Source organism: Myotis nattereri (genome assembly GCF_964212035.1).
Source record: "Myotis nattereri genome assembly, chromosome: 3".
Taxonomy (NCBI): Eukaryota; Metazoa; Chordata; class Mammalia; order Chiroptera; family Vespertilionidae; genus Myotis; species Myotis nattereri.
The window spans coordinates 179901147-179917142 of record NC_138077.1 but is presented as its reverse complement, the minus strand read 5'-3'; the positions used below and the strand labels follow the sequence as shown (position 1 = coordinate 179917142).

At 53.5% G+C, this 15996-nt stretch overlaps 1 protein-coding gene across 2 annotated transcripts in view; it reads right to left on the bottom strand.

The window, feature by feature from the left end:
* Window positions 1-15996, bottom strand: part of SLC1A7 (solute carrier family 1 member 7) — a gene marked incomplete at both ends in the record, with an annotated part of 41672 nt that overhangs the window by 16088 nt on the left and 9588 nt on the right. For both annotated transcript variants that reach the window (XM_081087111.1, XM_081087112.1), the window contains one exon: window positions 3806-4021. In XM_081087111.1, coding sequence (XP_080943237.1) covers window positions 3806-4021 — 216 coding nt within the window. The remainder of the gene's footprint in view (window positions 1-3805; window positions 4022-15996) is intronic.

Genomic DNA, 15996 nt, shown 5'->3' with positions numbered 1-15996 from the left:
AGTCTCAGTGTGCTTTTCTCTTTCCTTCTAGTTGTAGAATTTCCACTCAGCCAGCCTTCCTGTGGTTCTGGATGATGTCCATTTTGTCTTTTAGTTGTATTTTTGAATTTGTTGTGGGAGGCAGCAATTTCCGGTATTTACCTATGCCGCCATCTTGGTTTCTCCTAGTACGCCCTACTTGTCTGTCTGTCCTGAGATGGTGATGGCCTGATTCAGGGACTTGTAAATGCCCCATCCCATCCCCAGCTCTCCGCACTGTGTCTTTCCCAGAGCAGGCACTTAATAAAGATGGGCTGAATGGAACGGAATTGACTGCACCCCTCCCAGGGCATCCCCATGCCTTCAGTCACTTCCTGTCCATGCCACCCTGCTCCAATCTGTCCTTCCCAAATTTCTCAGCTTCTTGTTTCTAAAGCGTAACAGCCCACCCTCAGCCTGGAGTCAAGGTCTTCAAGGCTGGGCTGCACTGTCCTCCTCACCTCAGCCCCCAGGACGCGCCTCCAGAGGCCTCTGCTCATGCGCTGCAGCCTCCGCAGGGGCCTGGAGGCCTTTGTGTTTCCTAACCACAGAACTAGAAGGGAGCTTGAAAACCACCAGGAAACTGACGCCCAGAGAGTGGGATTAGCCTGCCCAGAGCCACACAGCGTCTTACTCGCAGAGCATCTCCCAGGCTCCGGCTGTTTGTCCGGGGAAGCATGCGTCTCCCCCTGCAGCCTCATTCTCTGACTAAGAAACAGTGACAACCTCCCAGCTTTGCAGAACAGCTTGCTGGGGGTGGAGAGCAACTGGGGGGAAAGCCTCAAACCAGAGGATCAGTTTTCACCACGTGAAAAGGAACCGAGAGCAGGAACTGCTCCTGGAACATTTGACCCTGACACATGCCAATCCAGAGCCCTCAGGCCCTGAGCAGGGGAGGCAGTGGTGGGTGGGCGGGGGCTCCCCGAGCATCAACAACTTCTCTCACCATGAGGGAAGGCTGTTTCGAATCATAAAATCCAAGAAATGATGAGTCATAGTCACCAAATCTTAGACATAACGGATCTTAGAAATGAAACTTCTCAAAATTCCTCTTCCCTTGGCTTCCAGGACATCTGCTGTCCTGGTTCTCCTCTTGGCCCTCAGCTGGCTCCTGCCGTCAGCAATACGGCCTCCAGTGTGGCTGTGGGCCACGGCTCACGCAGGCCTCAGTGCCCTGTGCTCAGCACAGTCCCCCTGGGCCGGACCCTCTTCTCCCGGGGTTCAAACCCCAGCTCCACTGACGACCCCACACCCACATATGCATTCAGCAAACACTTGGCTCCTCCTCTGTGCCAGCTGCTGTCCTAGGCTCCAGGACGCTGCAGGAAACAGGTTGTTTAAAGATCTAACCCTCCTGGAGCGTTTTTAATCCGGGCTGGCCTGCTGGAGGAAGCGGTTAAATTATCTCCGCCAAGATCATCCTAGATCAGCTGCTCCCGGTTGAGTGACCAGCTGCCTGCAGATACACAACCTTCCAGGTGATGTTTAGACTCAAAGTTGTTTTTTTTAAGCCGCTCGGTATTGGGTTGGTGTGTTACACAGCAATTAATAACTGAGAGAGAGGATGAGGAGGGAGGGAGAAGGAGGAGGCGGGAAGGAGAGAGAGAGAGAAGTGTGCTGGGCATCTATCCTCATAGGGGAGGAGAGGAATGTCCCTTAGGATCTGAGGAGTTTCGGGCTGGTGCCTGACTCATACCCAAAGGCCCTGGGAAAGGCCTGCACTTCCAGCAAAGATATGGATGCTTCCCATGGGCCCAGTGTGGACCCTGCCAAAGGGACGCTGCCTCAGAGGGTCACCCAGGGGAGTGAGGTGACCTCAGCAGAGGTCAATCCTGAAGAAGGCATTGTAAGTAGCCAGATGGAGCAGGGATCACCCAAGTCAAGGGAATAACAAGAGAGACACCCTCCCGGCTTTGCAACACAACTTGCCTGTTGTTTTGTGACAGGAGGGGCTCCAAAGAATCCACAAAAGCACCCCTGAAGAAATACAACTTGGGAGTGGCTATCCCAGCTTACTCCACCACCAGTAGGGGAGGACCTTCTAGCCCCACTCTCTCCCCTCTCCACTGCTCCAACCCCAGGGGGAGAGGTGGAGCAAGGAAGAGGGAAACCTACTATGATCCTCCCAGTTCAGGTTTCCAACTTTGAATCGGATGCAAAAGGCTAAGACAAGACTCGTTTTAAATTGGATGCGTCAGGAGTTTTAATGTTAGACTGGACTGGATTTCTTACACCTGATATTGGCAAGAAAATGAAAGGGACTAGGAGTCCACAGAGCAAGTGTGAGGAGCATCCCGTTGAGCCCAATAAACGGCTTCTAATGTGGTGCTTCCCCAGGCTGTGTCCCCGCCCTGCTCTCCTCACCCACACGGTGCCGGCCCCTCTGCCATCGGGGTCTACCGAACGCCTCTGCCCCGCTGGCTTCCCACCTCCTCCCATGAGAGATCAGCTGGCATGCCCCCAGATGTCCTGCTCTGGCACCATCTTTGGCTTCTGACCACACTGCCATCCACTCGGTGCTCAGACCGGAACCTTCATCAGCACCACTGCCTCCCTCACCCTCCCCTCGTCTGCCTGTCTCCTGTGGATTTTACCTCCTGAGCCCTTTGGTCTGCCCTCTCCTCCTGTTCCCCCCCCCCCCGCCACCCCCCGTGCCCATGGCCACCCCCTGGCCCAGTCCCTGCCTCTGTCTTCCTCTCCTACTATGCCCCCTCCCGCCCTCAGTCAGGCAGCGAGCCTTCTGAATTGGATCATGCCACGCCAATGTTTAAAAACCACTTTAGGATAAAACACAATTTTGGCCTGGTTCACGGTGCTCTTCATGGTCCGGCCCCACCGACCCCTCCAGGGACTGTTGCCCCCTCACCCCCTTCTCCTGCGCTAGTCACGCCAAACGGGCTGTGACGTCTCCCCAGGACATTCCCTCTCAGCTCAGGACCTGTGCGCAGCTGTTGCCTCCCCGCCACCCCTGCCCTCCCAGGCACCCTGTCCTTCACAGCAGCAGCTTTGCCTCCTCTGACCCCGCTCTTCACCCCCATCACAGCCCCCACCCCATTGTCTGCGTCTATCCATGGGCCTTTCCCTCCTCCAGAACCAGGCCAGCTCTGAGCGTCCTGGCGCAAGGCCAGCCCTGGTGAGGGAGCCAGGGGAGAAGGCGTGGTCTGGGGAAGGGGAGTTGGATGCGGGTGTATTGCAGGGTCTTTCTGCACTTTTCTGGGAGGAGAACGAAGGCCGTGAAACAAATGGTGAGCAGAGCCCAGTGGCTCAGGCAGGGGCAGTGCCGGGAAAAGGCACAGCCCTTGGAGTCAGACAGGCCTGGGCTGAATCCTGGCTCCACACCACCGGCTGGATGACCCTGGAAAGGTCACATCATCTCTTTGAGCTTCATTCCCTCATCTGTAAGAAGGGGACCAAATAAGTGTGGTGGAGGCGGGGTGGGGAGAGGGTACCATGGCTGCTGGCCTTTCACCTGAGAAGCTAGGTGTGCACAAGCGAGCCAGGTCAGTCTGCAAACAGTCCCTGACACCTGGACTGCGCCCAGCTGTGCCCTGGGGCTGGGCGCCCAGAGGAGCAGCCCCCCTCCTGCCCTGAGGTGCTCTCAGCCTGATGGGGGCAGACAGTGTCTTGTGAGCCCAGAGGGAGCACAGGGGCTGACGGAGGAGCAAAGAGTGGCCTCTGTGGCTGCCCCTCGTTACCATGAGGAATCAAGAGCAGCCCCTCCCCTGCCCCCTGGCAGATGTGGGCCCAGGCATGGCATCCCCACGCAGGGTGCTGGTGGCAAGGTTACCGGATGAGGTCCAGGAGGGCGTCGGCTGAGCTCATGATGGGCTTCCCACTCTGCTCCGTCTCTTCCTTCTGGGCCGCCCCGCCCGGGTGGATGATGGAGACCATGACGATGCCCACGATGACTGCCACGAAGGTGGTCCACAGGTAGTATGCCACCGTGAGGATGCCCAAGCGGCTGGAGGTCTTGGCATCCAGAGAGGCGAGGCCGGATATCAAGCTGGGAGGGCAATGTGGGTCAGGGTCTGTGGGTGAGGCAGGCCCTGAGCGTACCCACCCTTTCCATCCTCCTGGCTCTGCCCAGCACCTCACGGTGCTCCATGGGACGTGCAGGCATGGGAATCCCTCCATCCCCAACAATACAGTTCTCCTGGCTCCTTCCAGCCTCTCCCCTGTTCTGCCCTCTCCCCCAGGTCCAGCGTCAGCAGCCAAGCCCTGTCCCACCTCTGGGCTTTCCCCTGTGCTATTCCCTTTGTTTGATGTCTCTGATCAACCTCCTTCACTTGTCTAACTCCTGCCCACCGGGTAAGACCAAGCGCGGTGTCGCCTCTTTGGTAAAATCTGTTTGGATTACCTGCGTCTCCCCCAGAGTGAGGAGCCCATGGGGTTCCCAGAGCTCCTGGCCCCTTCTGTCAATGACCTAGTTGTCACGGTCTGTTTACTTGTCTGTCTCCCTTCTCAGACCAAGGACATGTGAGAAGAGGGACAGATCTGACTCCTCTGTGGGTCCCCAGTGCCCAGCATGAGTTCTTGGTGCTGCTACCAAGTAGGTGGTTACTTCAGGCTTGCTCAATAAACTAATGAATGAGTGAGTGAATGAATGAATGTGTCAGAGCTCTGGGCTGGCGGTTGGTGACCTGGGTCCTAGCCCTCGCTCTGCCCATTGGCTATATGACCTCAGGCAAGCAAGTCACTCCCCCATCTTTGGGCCTCAGGATCCCAATCTATAATATGTGGCCATGGTTAGATTTTCCCTGAGAGGTTGCCCCCTGTGGCCATCTTGGCTTAGTGCTCAGACCCAGACTCCCCTAGTGGGAGGCTGTGTTACCGGGGCTTGTAGGTCTCTCTCCTCTTGGGTCCACCCCACCCCTGTCCACCCTGATCTGGACTCCACCCACCAGTGCAGGTCAGCCCGGAGCTACTCTTCTCATGGCTCTGGGAGGGGGAGGAGAGTGGGAAGGGAGAGATGAGTTAAGGAAATGCTCATGCTTTGTTTTGCAGCCAAAAGGATTTCCCCCCAAAGCTCTTTCATTCTTTCAGATAAAGGGAGTATTTGTCTGGTTTTAATCATGTAAACAAGAACAGATAATCCCTCCTCTTCCATGCTCCTCTTATCATTAGGCTACGTGCAGGCAGGAACCAGCATCAGGTTTAGCACAGTTAGCCTCTCCCGACCCCAGGCTGTAACTGCTGCCTATGAGCAAAAGCTCACTCATCTGTGAAGACACCACTTAAGTGTCTCCTCCTCCAGGAAGCCTTCCCTGACTACCAGGTAGGGTGAAGCCCCCTTCTCCAGGCTCCCACAGCCCCTGTGCTGCCCTCTGTCCCAGGCCCACCTTACTAAGTTGCTGACTACTTCCTGGAAATGCCTCTAGGGCTGGGCTGAGATCTGATTCAATGCTGGGTCCATAAAGCCACATACAGGACCCTGCCAGAGTACAGCTTGCCAGCAGTCTGCTAAATCAAGGAGTGGATGAATAAATGAATGAATGAATGAATGAATGAATGAATGAATGAGTCGATGTTTGCCATGGGCTTAGGGTGGGTCTCAGACACAAATCCTGAAGGGCTTATAATGAGATTGTATGGCCAGATGAATTGGGGGGGGGCACCCTACAATCATTATCCTTTGAGAGAGATTATCCGCAGACCAGGGCCAGCACATCAGCCCAGGGCCAAACTGTCCCCTGACTACCACAGAGTCCCCCACAGCAAGGTCCAACTGCTTCAGGCCACAGGGAAGCCGTGGTCCTGAGAGAAGGGCCTGCCCCAGGTCACACACCAGAGCTCAGGAATAAGAAAGGAGGGTCATAGTCCTGCCATCAGCTCATGGGGCTCCTGGAGGTCTCAGACTTTTGGGCCAAACTGTTAAAATGACCCGAAAGTCTGGGGACTTTCACCACTAGGGCAGTCGTCGGCAAACTCATTCGTCAACAGAGCCAAATAGCAACAGTACAACGACTGAAATTTCTTTTGAGAGCCAAATTTTTTAAACTTAAACTATATAGGTAGGTACATTGTTATTAACTTAATTAGGGTACTCCTAAACTGGCCTTTGCTAAAAACGTCCTCAACCTGAGGGGTCGACCTCAGCGAACGTACCCCCACTTCTTCTAACGCCACTTCTTCAAAACAGACTCGCCCAGGCCGAAAACCGACTTCTGCGCGTGGGCCACGAAGTTTCAATTGCACTGTACGTGCGCGCCCGCATATGGCATTTTGTGGAAGAGCCACACTCAAGGGGCCAAAGAGCCGCATGTGGCTCGTGAGTCGAGGTTTGCCGACCACTGCACTCGGGGAGTCTGGGTCTGAGAGCCTAAAGCCCGGTAGGGTAGTTGGCAGGGAGTATTAGGTCACATGGCCATGCATAGAAAAAAAGCTCTAGAAAGGAAGTTTCATAGTAGCTGTTTTGGGGTGGTGGAATTATGGGTAATTTTTGTTTTGTTCTTAATGTTTTTCCGCATTCTCTATTATTTCTAGGATGAGCTTGTCTTGCTTGTATGATGGAAACACATCCCTTGAGAACACAGCAGCCACAGAAACCATGATTTGTCTGGAGCTTAACTGTCCCCAAACACTTGACTATCCACCTAATTTGATCCTTGATGTTCTAAGTCGGTGCTGCCTTACACAATTATAATGTGAACCACATTTGCAATTTAAAATTTTCTAGTGGTCAAATTAAAAAAAGCAAAAAGCAGCATATCCAAAATATGTTAATGTGAAATCAATATAAAAATGTTTATTCAAATGTTTATAAAACTGCTTCAGGCTTTTAAATTTTAATTTAATTTTTTTAAAAAGTTCAGTTCCAGGTGTACTGGCCACATTTCAAGGGAGCAGTCATTATTTACGACTACTGACTGCCTCACTGGGCTGCGCAGTTGAGTTACAGATAAAGAAAATAAAGCTCAGCTGGCGGAGACGATGGGCCGAGCCTCCCAGCTGGTAAGTTGTCAAGGGAAGGCTTGTGGTTCCGAAGCCCCTGTCAGTTCCCCCCTCTCCCTCAGTGCCTCTCTGCGGCACAGACTTGGCTGAACTCCTGTGGAAGAAAAAGGTCTCTGGTGTTGGCTGACCAGGATTTTAACGTGACTCAGACCAGGTACTGCCTCTTTCGTTCAATTCTCCGAGTTCATGGCCTGCCCCAGGTGACAGCCCCCAGATTTGGGGTTGGCCACCTGTTGGGATGCTACGTCAGGGCTTCCAGATTGAGCGGGAGCTTCCATTAGGATGACCTCAGCTGTCCCTTCCGGCTCTGCGATTTATGGTGAGGAGAGACGAGATCATTTTGCCTCCCCAACTCCCAGCACGGCTGAGCCCCCATATCCTCAAGGGCCCTGGGGAAGAGCCTCAGAAGCCCAGAGGGCCGGGCTCCCTCCCAAGCCACCTGGTACCACCCAGCCCAGGAAGAGACTGTGGTGACAGGAGAGTAAGCTGGGCTCCAGGGTCCCAGGAGAGGAGGCATCTGTTTCGATCTGGTAATTGCTCCACTTGCGCGGGTGGGGGAAGGAAGGCACCAACTGCCTGGCTCCTCGTGGAGGGAGAAAGGCCGCTTGCTGACTCGCACCTGGTTCTCACAGCAACCCCTGATGTGAGTATTGTGGCCCATCTAACACCGGAGGTGCCCACAGCTGCCTTGCGCACTTCACTCCGGAGGGCAGACGGCTGCTCAGACGGGGGTGCCTCCCCGTGCGAAGTCCTCAGGAGCTGTCCAGACTCCTTCATGGCCTCAGATCACCCCCCTCCTCTCACAGGTGTCGCTCCAGCCACCCCAGTTCCCCTACTTCTCCTTGAACCACCTTTGTCCTGGCTGTTCCTTCAGCCTGGAGCTCTCTGTCTCCCCCGTCCACTTCTTGTCCTTTCCATGTATCCTTTCCAAAATCAGTTTAGACAGCACTTCCTCCAGGAAGCCTTCCCTGACTGCCATCTCACCTTCCTCCCCTGGGCACCCTGTGCTTCCCAGTTGTGACGGGCGGGCGCTCTGCCTGAGTCCCCAGCTCTGGTGCACCACAGGCTGGTAGGAACGGTGCCGAGTGAAGCCGGGGAGGAACCCAGTCCCCTGCCTTCCCTGCTGTCCTTTCTGCTCTTCCGCTGCTACTCATCTCTCAAGTCTCCACTCAGGTGCCACCTCCCTCTGGAGCCCTCCAGGCTACACTAGGCAGCTCCAGTGTGCTCCTGCCTGCATCCCTCACTAACTGGGAGGCCTTGGGCAAGTTCCTGAGCCTCTGTGAGCCTCAGTTTCCACGGGAGGGTAGAATGGGGACAATGATGGTTTTTTGTGAAGGTTAATCTAGGTTTAGAATAATAAGTATTCAATACATTCTATTTATTAGCACTCACTGTTCTCTGGTCTCCTGCAGACTGGGGACACCTCCAGAGAAGGGGTGAATCTGGCTCAGCTCTGGGTCCACAGAGCCCAGGGCCTGGCCTGGCCTGGGTGCAGGTGTGTTGATGTGTGTGCTTTAAGCCAGGGTGGAAATCTAGACAACTTGTGGGCTCGGATGGCCATGAGCGCCCATTGTGGGGTCCCTGACAACAGGCCGTCTGGGCCAGCTGTGGTTTCCTTGCCAGGTTTAGGGGGATGCCCCTGGCTCTGTGTGTCTCTGTGACATTGAGGCAGCTGGCACCAGACTTTGTGGAACACGGGGGAACTTCGGGGAATGACTGTCGCAGACTGTGCCCTCTTCTGAGAGAAGAGAACTGGTGGGTCTCTGGAGGTGTATGTACTCCAGGCTCCGCTTTCAGCCCTCTCCTTCCCGGTTGGTTGTTTTTTTTATCAATGGCTTGGCCAAGGCCACTGACAGCATGTGGATCGGATTTACAGAGGACAGGAAGCTGGGAGGAACAGCTAATGTCTTGGATGAGGGAGTTGGGACTAAGCAGACCCCAGCAGACTGGGACCACGGGCCAATTCTGACATGATGGAACTGAACACGGACACGTGTTGGGCCATACTTGGCTTCAATGGTGCGGAGAGAGCACAAACCCGGGTGGAAGAGGGAGGGGGAGGCGGGGCCTGAGCAGCTGCCTGTGGGAAGGGCCTGGGAGGTGGGTGGGGGGTTAGTCAGGTGCTCAGCCTGTGAGGCCAGAAGCCTGGGGAACTTGCCAAGGAGGAAATGGACCTGCCCTGACGGGGAGGGTGGGTGTACCCCACAGAGGGCAGCGGGGGTAGGTGCAGATGACAGTGAGGCAGGTCTGGAGGGGCAGGGCTGTGGAGCCTGGGCAGAGCAGACCTGGGGGACGCGGGGATTGATGGGGAAAGCCACAGGGAAGCAGATCTCGGCTCAGCACCTGGAATAACTTCCTAACAAACAGAGCTGCCCGCCCTGAAAGGAACCACCTTGAGGAGCAGTGAGCTTGCTCCAGTCACACAGCGAGGAAGCGGATTTGAACGTGGTCTACTAGCCTGACAACATCCATAATCACAACATGCTGGCCCTGGGATGTTAGAGACAGGAAGGCGCTCAGGGCCCCGTGGCCAAGTCCTTGGGCTCTGGCCTCGGCTGACCTCGGGGAGGCTCTCCCCAGCCGGCCTCTGGGATGCAGCTGCAGGGAGTCCACCTGACAGGCAAGGAGAGGAGGCATCTGGGGTCCGTGGAGGCCCCTTTGCTCTGCCAAGCATTGCGGCTTCCTTTCCCCTGAGCAGATGACAGGCCAGCAGCTGACAGCAAGTGCCACGTTATGCAGAATTACGCGCCCCAGATGGCTCTGCCACACTCCCAGCCCCGAGCCAGCGCCTTCTGAGACCCGAGGCAAGATGCCCAGACTCCCACTTGGCGAACGTCTGGGTTATCTGGTCCCAGTGCCCCCATGTCAGGAGCAGAAATTCCTCGGCTGCCCCTCTTTGCACCCCTCAGCAGACAGAGAACTCACTACCTCCATGGTCATGCTTATTAGAAAGTCCTTCCTGGTGCCAGAATGAAATCTGCCTCCGGAGAATCCCCCACACGGGGCCCAGCCCTGCCCTCTGGAGCCATGCACACCCCACCCTTTGGTTTCACTTTATTTATTTATTTATTTATTTATTTATTTATTTATTTATAACTATTGTTGAAAGTATTACTTATGTCCCCTTTTTCCCCCATCAACCCCCTCCAGCCCACCCCTGGCTTCACTTTAGATTCCACGGGGGAGGTGGAGAGGGTGTGCTGGCTCGGTGCAGGAGGTGGGGCGGGGGAGAGGAGAAGGGGCCGTGCACAGACAGACATCGCCCTGGCATCCCCAACTAACCTCTGAAGGTCCCTCCTTCCATGGCCCTGGGCACTGGGACAGCGCTTGCCTGGGACTGACAAACAAGCTTGAACTGGATCACTAGCAAAAGCTGGAGGGACCTCCGCTGCCGCCCTCAGAGCTCACCGTCCACCATTCTCATCCACTTTCCACCAATAAGGGAAAGTCAGGTTTCCAGCCCCACGTGAGCTGAACCCCTGACCTTTCTTTCCCTCGAGGCAAAGAATGCCAGATGTGAGGGAGCCAGCGTGTCCATTACTTTGCTCTACAGTTACAGACTGTCGCCTGTCATGGCTGGCTATGACGAGCGCCAGCATGCCACGGTTAGGAGCCCAGCCCCATCGGGAAGGAAAGACCCCATCGGAGCCTATGAGAACACAGGCCCCCTCCTCCTCCAGCTGAGCTCCTGGTGCCTACACCCCCCAGGGCTCTGGCCTAGGCCAGATGAGACCCTCTCCAGTGCAGGATCTTGCAGCTCTCCACAGAGAACAGAACAGGAGCTTTTTCAAAACCTCCCTCCCTCCCGAGACTGAGGTATGTTCCCAGCCCACCCCAAGTTGAACATCTGTTCAGGATGCTATGGGGTTCCAGAACTGAATGAGGTGAGTTTGTGGTCCTCAAGGAGCTCTGTCCAGCGGGTTAAGAGATAACACAAAACCCTGGGTCATGCTGGGACTGAGAGAGGCCAGGGGTAGAGTGTAGCCCAGGTTGGGAATCAGGGTAGGCTTCTTAGAGGAGGTGACTGCTGGATGGGTCCTTGAAGGATGAGTAGGAACTCTATCTGGAAGGGGGAAAGAGCATGGGAGTCTGTGAGGGGTGATAAAACCTGGGATTTTGTCAGAGTCACCAGGCTAATGGTCTGACCCCCCCCCCCCCCCCCCTGCAGCCCACAGCTGGGCCATGCTTTCCTTCTCGATGAGTAAGGCCGTCAGCTGACTGGGACAGAGGGCCAAAGACAGATCCCAGGGCCCCACCAGAGAGATCAGCAGAGTTCTGCTAAGAACAGACGCCCATGGCTTGAGGGGCAGAGTCTAGAAGCACAGGCTTCTGCCTCTTTTCCACTCACTGTTGGTCCCAGGCAGCCTGGGGCAGCTGCCCCCTGCACACTGGCTCCCAAACCAGACTTTGACGGCTGCTTGGCCCAGGACCAGCTCCAATAAGTTAGGACGTGGGTGTTTGGGAGTTTTCTGCCAAACTAGAGTTCCTCAGGAAGGGGGAGAAGGGAGTGTTGGGTTTCTTTGGCCAAATATGACTTCCTGATTCTAAGAAAAATCAGTTTAGCATTCTCATAAGAAATAGAAAGGAAAACAATATAGACACAGGAACACACATGCATACATAGACACACACACCATACACACATGTAAAGACACACCATGCATCCACACATAAACCCACACGCACACTTGGATTTCTTTGTTAAGAGATAGAGCTTACAAAACATTCTGCCATGTCCCGCCTCAGTGAATCACAAACACATGGATTCAGTTTTCCTTGAGTGATGCCTGGTTTGAGAAAGTGAAGACTGACGGAGAGAAGGGTTGGCAAAGAGCAAGTGGAGGATTGGAGGCCCTAGCTGGATCCAGATGCGGACTTGACCCACCCCTAGTTCCCTGTGTCACCCTGGTCTGGGGATGTGTGAAAACAAGGCTCCGTTGACTTCCAAGGGTTAGATGTGAACTCCAGCCTCAGTGGGGTTATAATGGGTCTCTCTCTCTCTCTCTCTCTCTCTCTCTCTCTCTCTCTCTCTCTCTCTCTCACACACACACACACACACACAAGAGCACCTGCTTGTAAACTTGCAGATGGCATTGTGTCTGTTTGGTGGCTGAGGCTAAGGCTGTGGCAAATGACAGAACTTGAGGTGAATCTAAAATCCTGGGGCACAGTGATGCCCTAACAGTGTACCCGGCAGCATCTAGATATCTAGTGAAGGCAAAGGGGCTTTTCAGACTGGGTTCCAGCCCTGAGCGGAAGAGTGAACAGGATCACGAAGATGAGGGTGCAGCAGGACACATCTTACGACATCATTTTAAATGAAAAAGACAAAAGAAGCAAATAGCCTTATTTTTGCAGAAGCAACAGTAAGTATTCCCCCGAAACGTAAAGGAACAGAAAGTTGCCCATACTCTTTGGGTTAAAATTAAAAGGAAAAGGGACCCTAACCGGTTTGGCTCCGTGGATAGAGTGTCAACCCATGCATGGACTGAAGAGTCTCAGATTCGATTCCAGTCAAGAGCATGTAACTTGGTTGCGAGTTCAAAACCCAGTAAGGGGTGTGCGGAAGGCAGCTGATCGATGTTTCTCTCTCATTGATGGTTCAAACTCTCTATCCTTCTCCCTTCCTCTCTATAAAAATCAATAAAAAATATTTTAAAAAAGAAATAAAAAAAAGGAAAAGGGCTCAGTGGTATTACTGGGAGAAAGTGGGAAAGAAAGGCTCCCAGGCCCCATAGACTTGACTTTTCAAACGCAAGAAGGTGTTATTAGCGTGGGACCCGTCCACAGTGGGGCACAGAGAAGACAACTGAGAGTGGCAAACCACCCAGCACCCATCCAAGCACCTCCTGTGGGAGAGGGACCCTAGTTCAAGGGCATGACATGCTGTTGCAGGTCCCACCATCAGGCTGTTAGCTCCTATGCCGATGTAATGAGAGGCAGAATTTTCTACATTTTGTCTGAGGCTTCTATGTTTATAGTTAGAGACTGCAAGTCTTCTTGCAGCTGATTTTGTTTTTAGAAGAATTTTACAAATGGCAAATGTAAGCTAAGAAGGCACTCATTGTCCAGGGAAAGGGGAGACTTTAGTGGTTTGATGGAAGTGCCCTTCCTGGAGCCCCTAAGACCTGCAGAGTTACAGGAAGGTGCCTCAATTTGCCAGAGGGGCTCAGGGGTCTTCTGAGAGAAAAGAGACGAAGATCCCAACCCTTGGCCCCTCTGATTTGAAGTTAGGGTCCAGGTATACCAAGGTCTCTGGGCACTAAAGGTCCCCAGGGCTAAACTATCAGCAGGAAAAAGGGACGCAGGGCTCAATCCCAAGGAACTAAGCTCAGGGCATGACTAAGGATGCTTTGAGGAACAAGGATTGAGCGCTTTGGGATCTAGGAGCCAGAGCAGGGCATCCCTGTGGCTTGATTAGGAATGTGCACCAGCTGAAGCAGTCGGCATACCCTTAGAGGCCATGATGGCAAAAAACCCAAACAGCCTGTTCAGAGCCTGGAATCACAATGGCTGCAGGGAAATACTCACGCCTTGAGAGGCAGGTAGGGACTGGCGCTGGGTTGGTGCCACGCAAACCCACCTCCCACAGTACGCTCACTTGGGGCATAGCTCCGAATGGAAGAGCTCCTGCCACCTTTAAATTACTTTTCTCTCTTTTCACAGCATTTGTCGTAACTGAAGTCACTTGGGTTAAATGCACATATGGTGGGACTCTACCAGGTGGGACCCCAGAAATTCACTGAAAATGGCAAACCTGGGGTCACGTTGGTTATACAATTAAATGAGTTTTCCTGCCAGGAAACGGATTTAACCAGGGGGTTCCCGAGTAGTGTGACCCTATAGGGATGCTCTGGCCTGAGGCTGTGCACATCTGTGTTCTTGGCCATTTACTTATCGCTGTGATCAATTGGCATTTGGTTTATTTGGTCTCAGAGGACAGGCGTGACCAGCTCAGAGGCTCAGACAAGGTAGAACTTCTGAACCGGTCAGCTGAGGACCACACCTGGGCCTGGCGCGTTCACCGCTAAGAATGATAAAACAAAGGGGAAACGATAACAGTGGCAGAATTAGGGTTGTGTGATAATAGGATTCCCCCCTCCACCTCCCTCCACCTCACCGTTTCCCAAAATGTTTCTGCTTTGCTTACATAATGTTTTAAAGTACAAAATATCTTTAAAAGATAACTCCTAACATCCTCAGTTCAAGTGCTAGTCGTGAAACTTCCCCGAATTCCACTTCCACTGCCCTTCCACTGCTCTTTAGTCACTTAATAAGCATTTATTAGGCACCTACTATGTACCAGACCCTGTGATGTCCCTGTGAAAGAGAAAAATTGATATTCTCCGGAATTCTTTTCATGCTAAGGGAGTTATCCTCATCCACAAGAAATTCCTGGATGAGCCATTTGGTCAGAGCTGAGACCCCCCCCCCCCTGCCCCCCACTCACCCCAGGGAAAAAGGGCACGAGTGGAGGTGACTTTTGAAAGACAAGGAGGACAGGATTTCTGGATTTTCTTGGAATGGCAGTAGAGAGAAGGAAGGTGCAGGGAGAGAGAGCAAGGTGGACAAACCCTAAGGTGACCCCCAGTGATCCACACCCTTGTATAATTCCCCTCCCTGAGTGTGAGTGCTTCTAATAGCTTAAGGCAAAGGTGACGGATGTCACTCCTGTGACTACGTTATGTAAGACTTTGTCTTAGAAGACCGGAGAGTGAGGGCTCGTACTCCTGCCTTGATGAAGCAGAGAGCCACATTGGGAACTATCTTTGGAGAGGGCAGAAGGCAGTGCTCTAACAATTTCCTCCTAGGGAGAGTTAAACCTTCATGGGGGAAAAATGACACATTTCTGAGCCTCAGACCCCTGCGTCCCTGAACCCTGCTTCCTTTACCTTCAACTGGTCTGTGATCCATCCATCCACCCATCGCCCACAGTTTCCTCAGCTCCTGCTCCAGCCAGCTCAGGGCTGGGCAGCATGGTCCCCATGGAGCAACCGCCCTGGTGCGAGGACTGTCACTCAGGGCTGCACAAAACCACAAAAGATGCTTTGAAAATTCAGGTGCCAAGCCCCATGCCGGGCCACTGAGCCAGACTGCCAAGGGGCCCAAGCAGGGGTTGGTTTTAAAAGTTCCACAAGTGAACAAAATAAACTGATGAACGGAGTGGATCCAGAGACATGGAAGCCTGGAAGAGAGTGGGGAATCTCGGAGGGAAGGTGGGTGGAGGGGTGCGTGGGTGGGTGGGTGGGAAGCAATCAACCAGGAACCTTGTATGCATATATGCATGGCCCATGGCCACAGACAATGGGGAGGATGAGAGTCGGCGGTGGGGGCTGGGTGGGCTGGAGAGGGTCAATGGGGGGAAATGGGGGACATATGTAATACTTTCAACAACAAAAAATTATTTTTTAAAAAAAGAGAGAGAGAAGTACAGATTGGTAGTTACAAAATAGTCATGGGTCGTTAAGTCCAGCATAGGGAATACAGTGAGTAAAATTGTAATAACTATGAATGGTGCCAGGTGTGTACTAGAAATACCAGGGGAACACTTCGTAAAGTATATGATGGTCTAATCATTATGCTGTACACCTGAAACTAACAAATACAAAATAATGTTGAATGTAAAAAGTAAATAAATAATAAGTAAATAAAAGTTCCACAAGTGTTCTAATGGTTAAGAAAAAAGCAAAACCCTGATGTCTTGGGCTCAGGCCTTCGGCTGGAGCCACAGGGCCTGGCGTGAGGGCTGCTGCCCGCAGTCCCCAGGGCTCCCGGCTGGAACCCGGAACCAGGGCTGTCCGCAGTGCAATTGCTCCGAGGCAGTGGGAGGACACACCATTTGCTTCTAGTTCCAATAACCTGCAAGACTGGGCCCCAGATCCTGACACGCGTGACACTAAATGCTCTACCCTCTTCCAGGAGGACCTGCCACCCTTCCCTTTGCCAAGTCCCTGGAGCAGGCTGGCACCTCACTGGTCCCCATCCATGCCAGACTTTTCTGCCTCCACACTTTTGCCCATGCTGTTC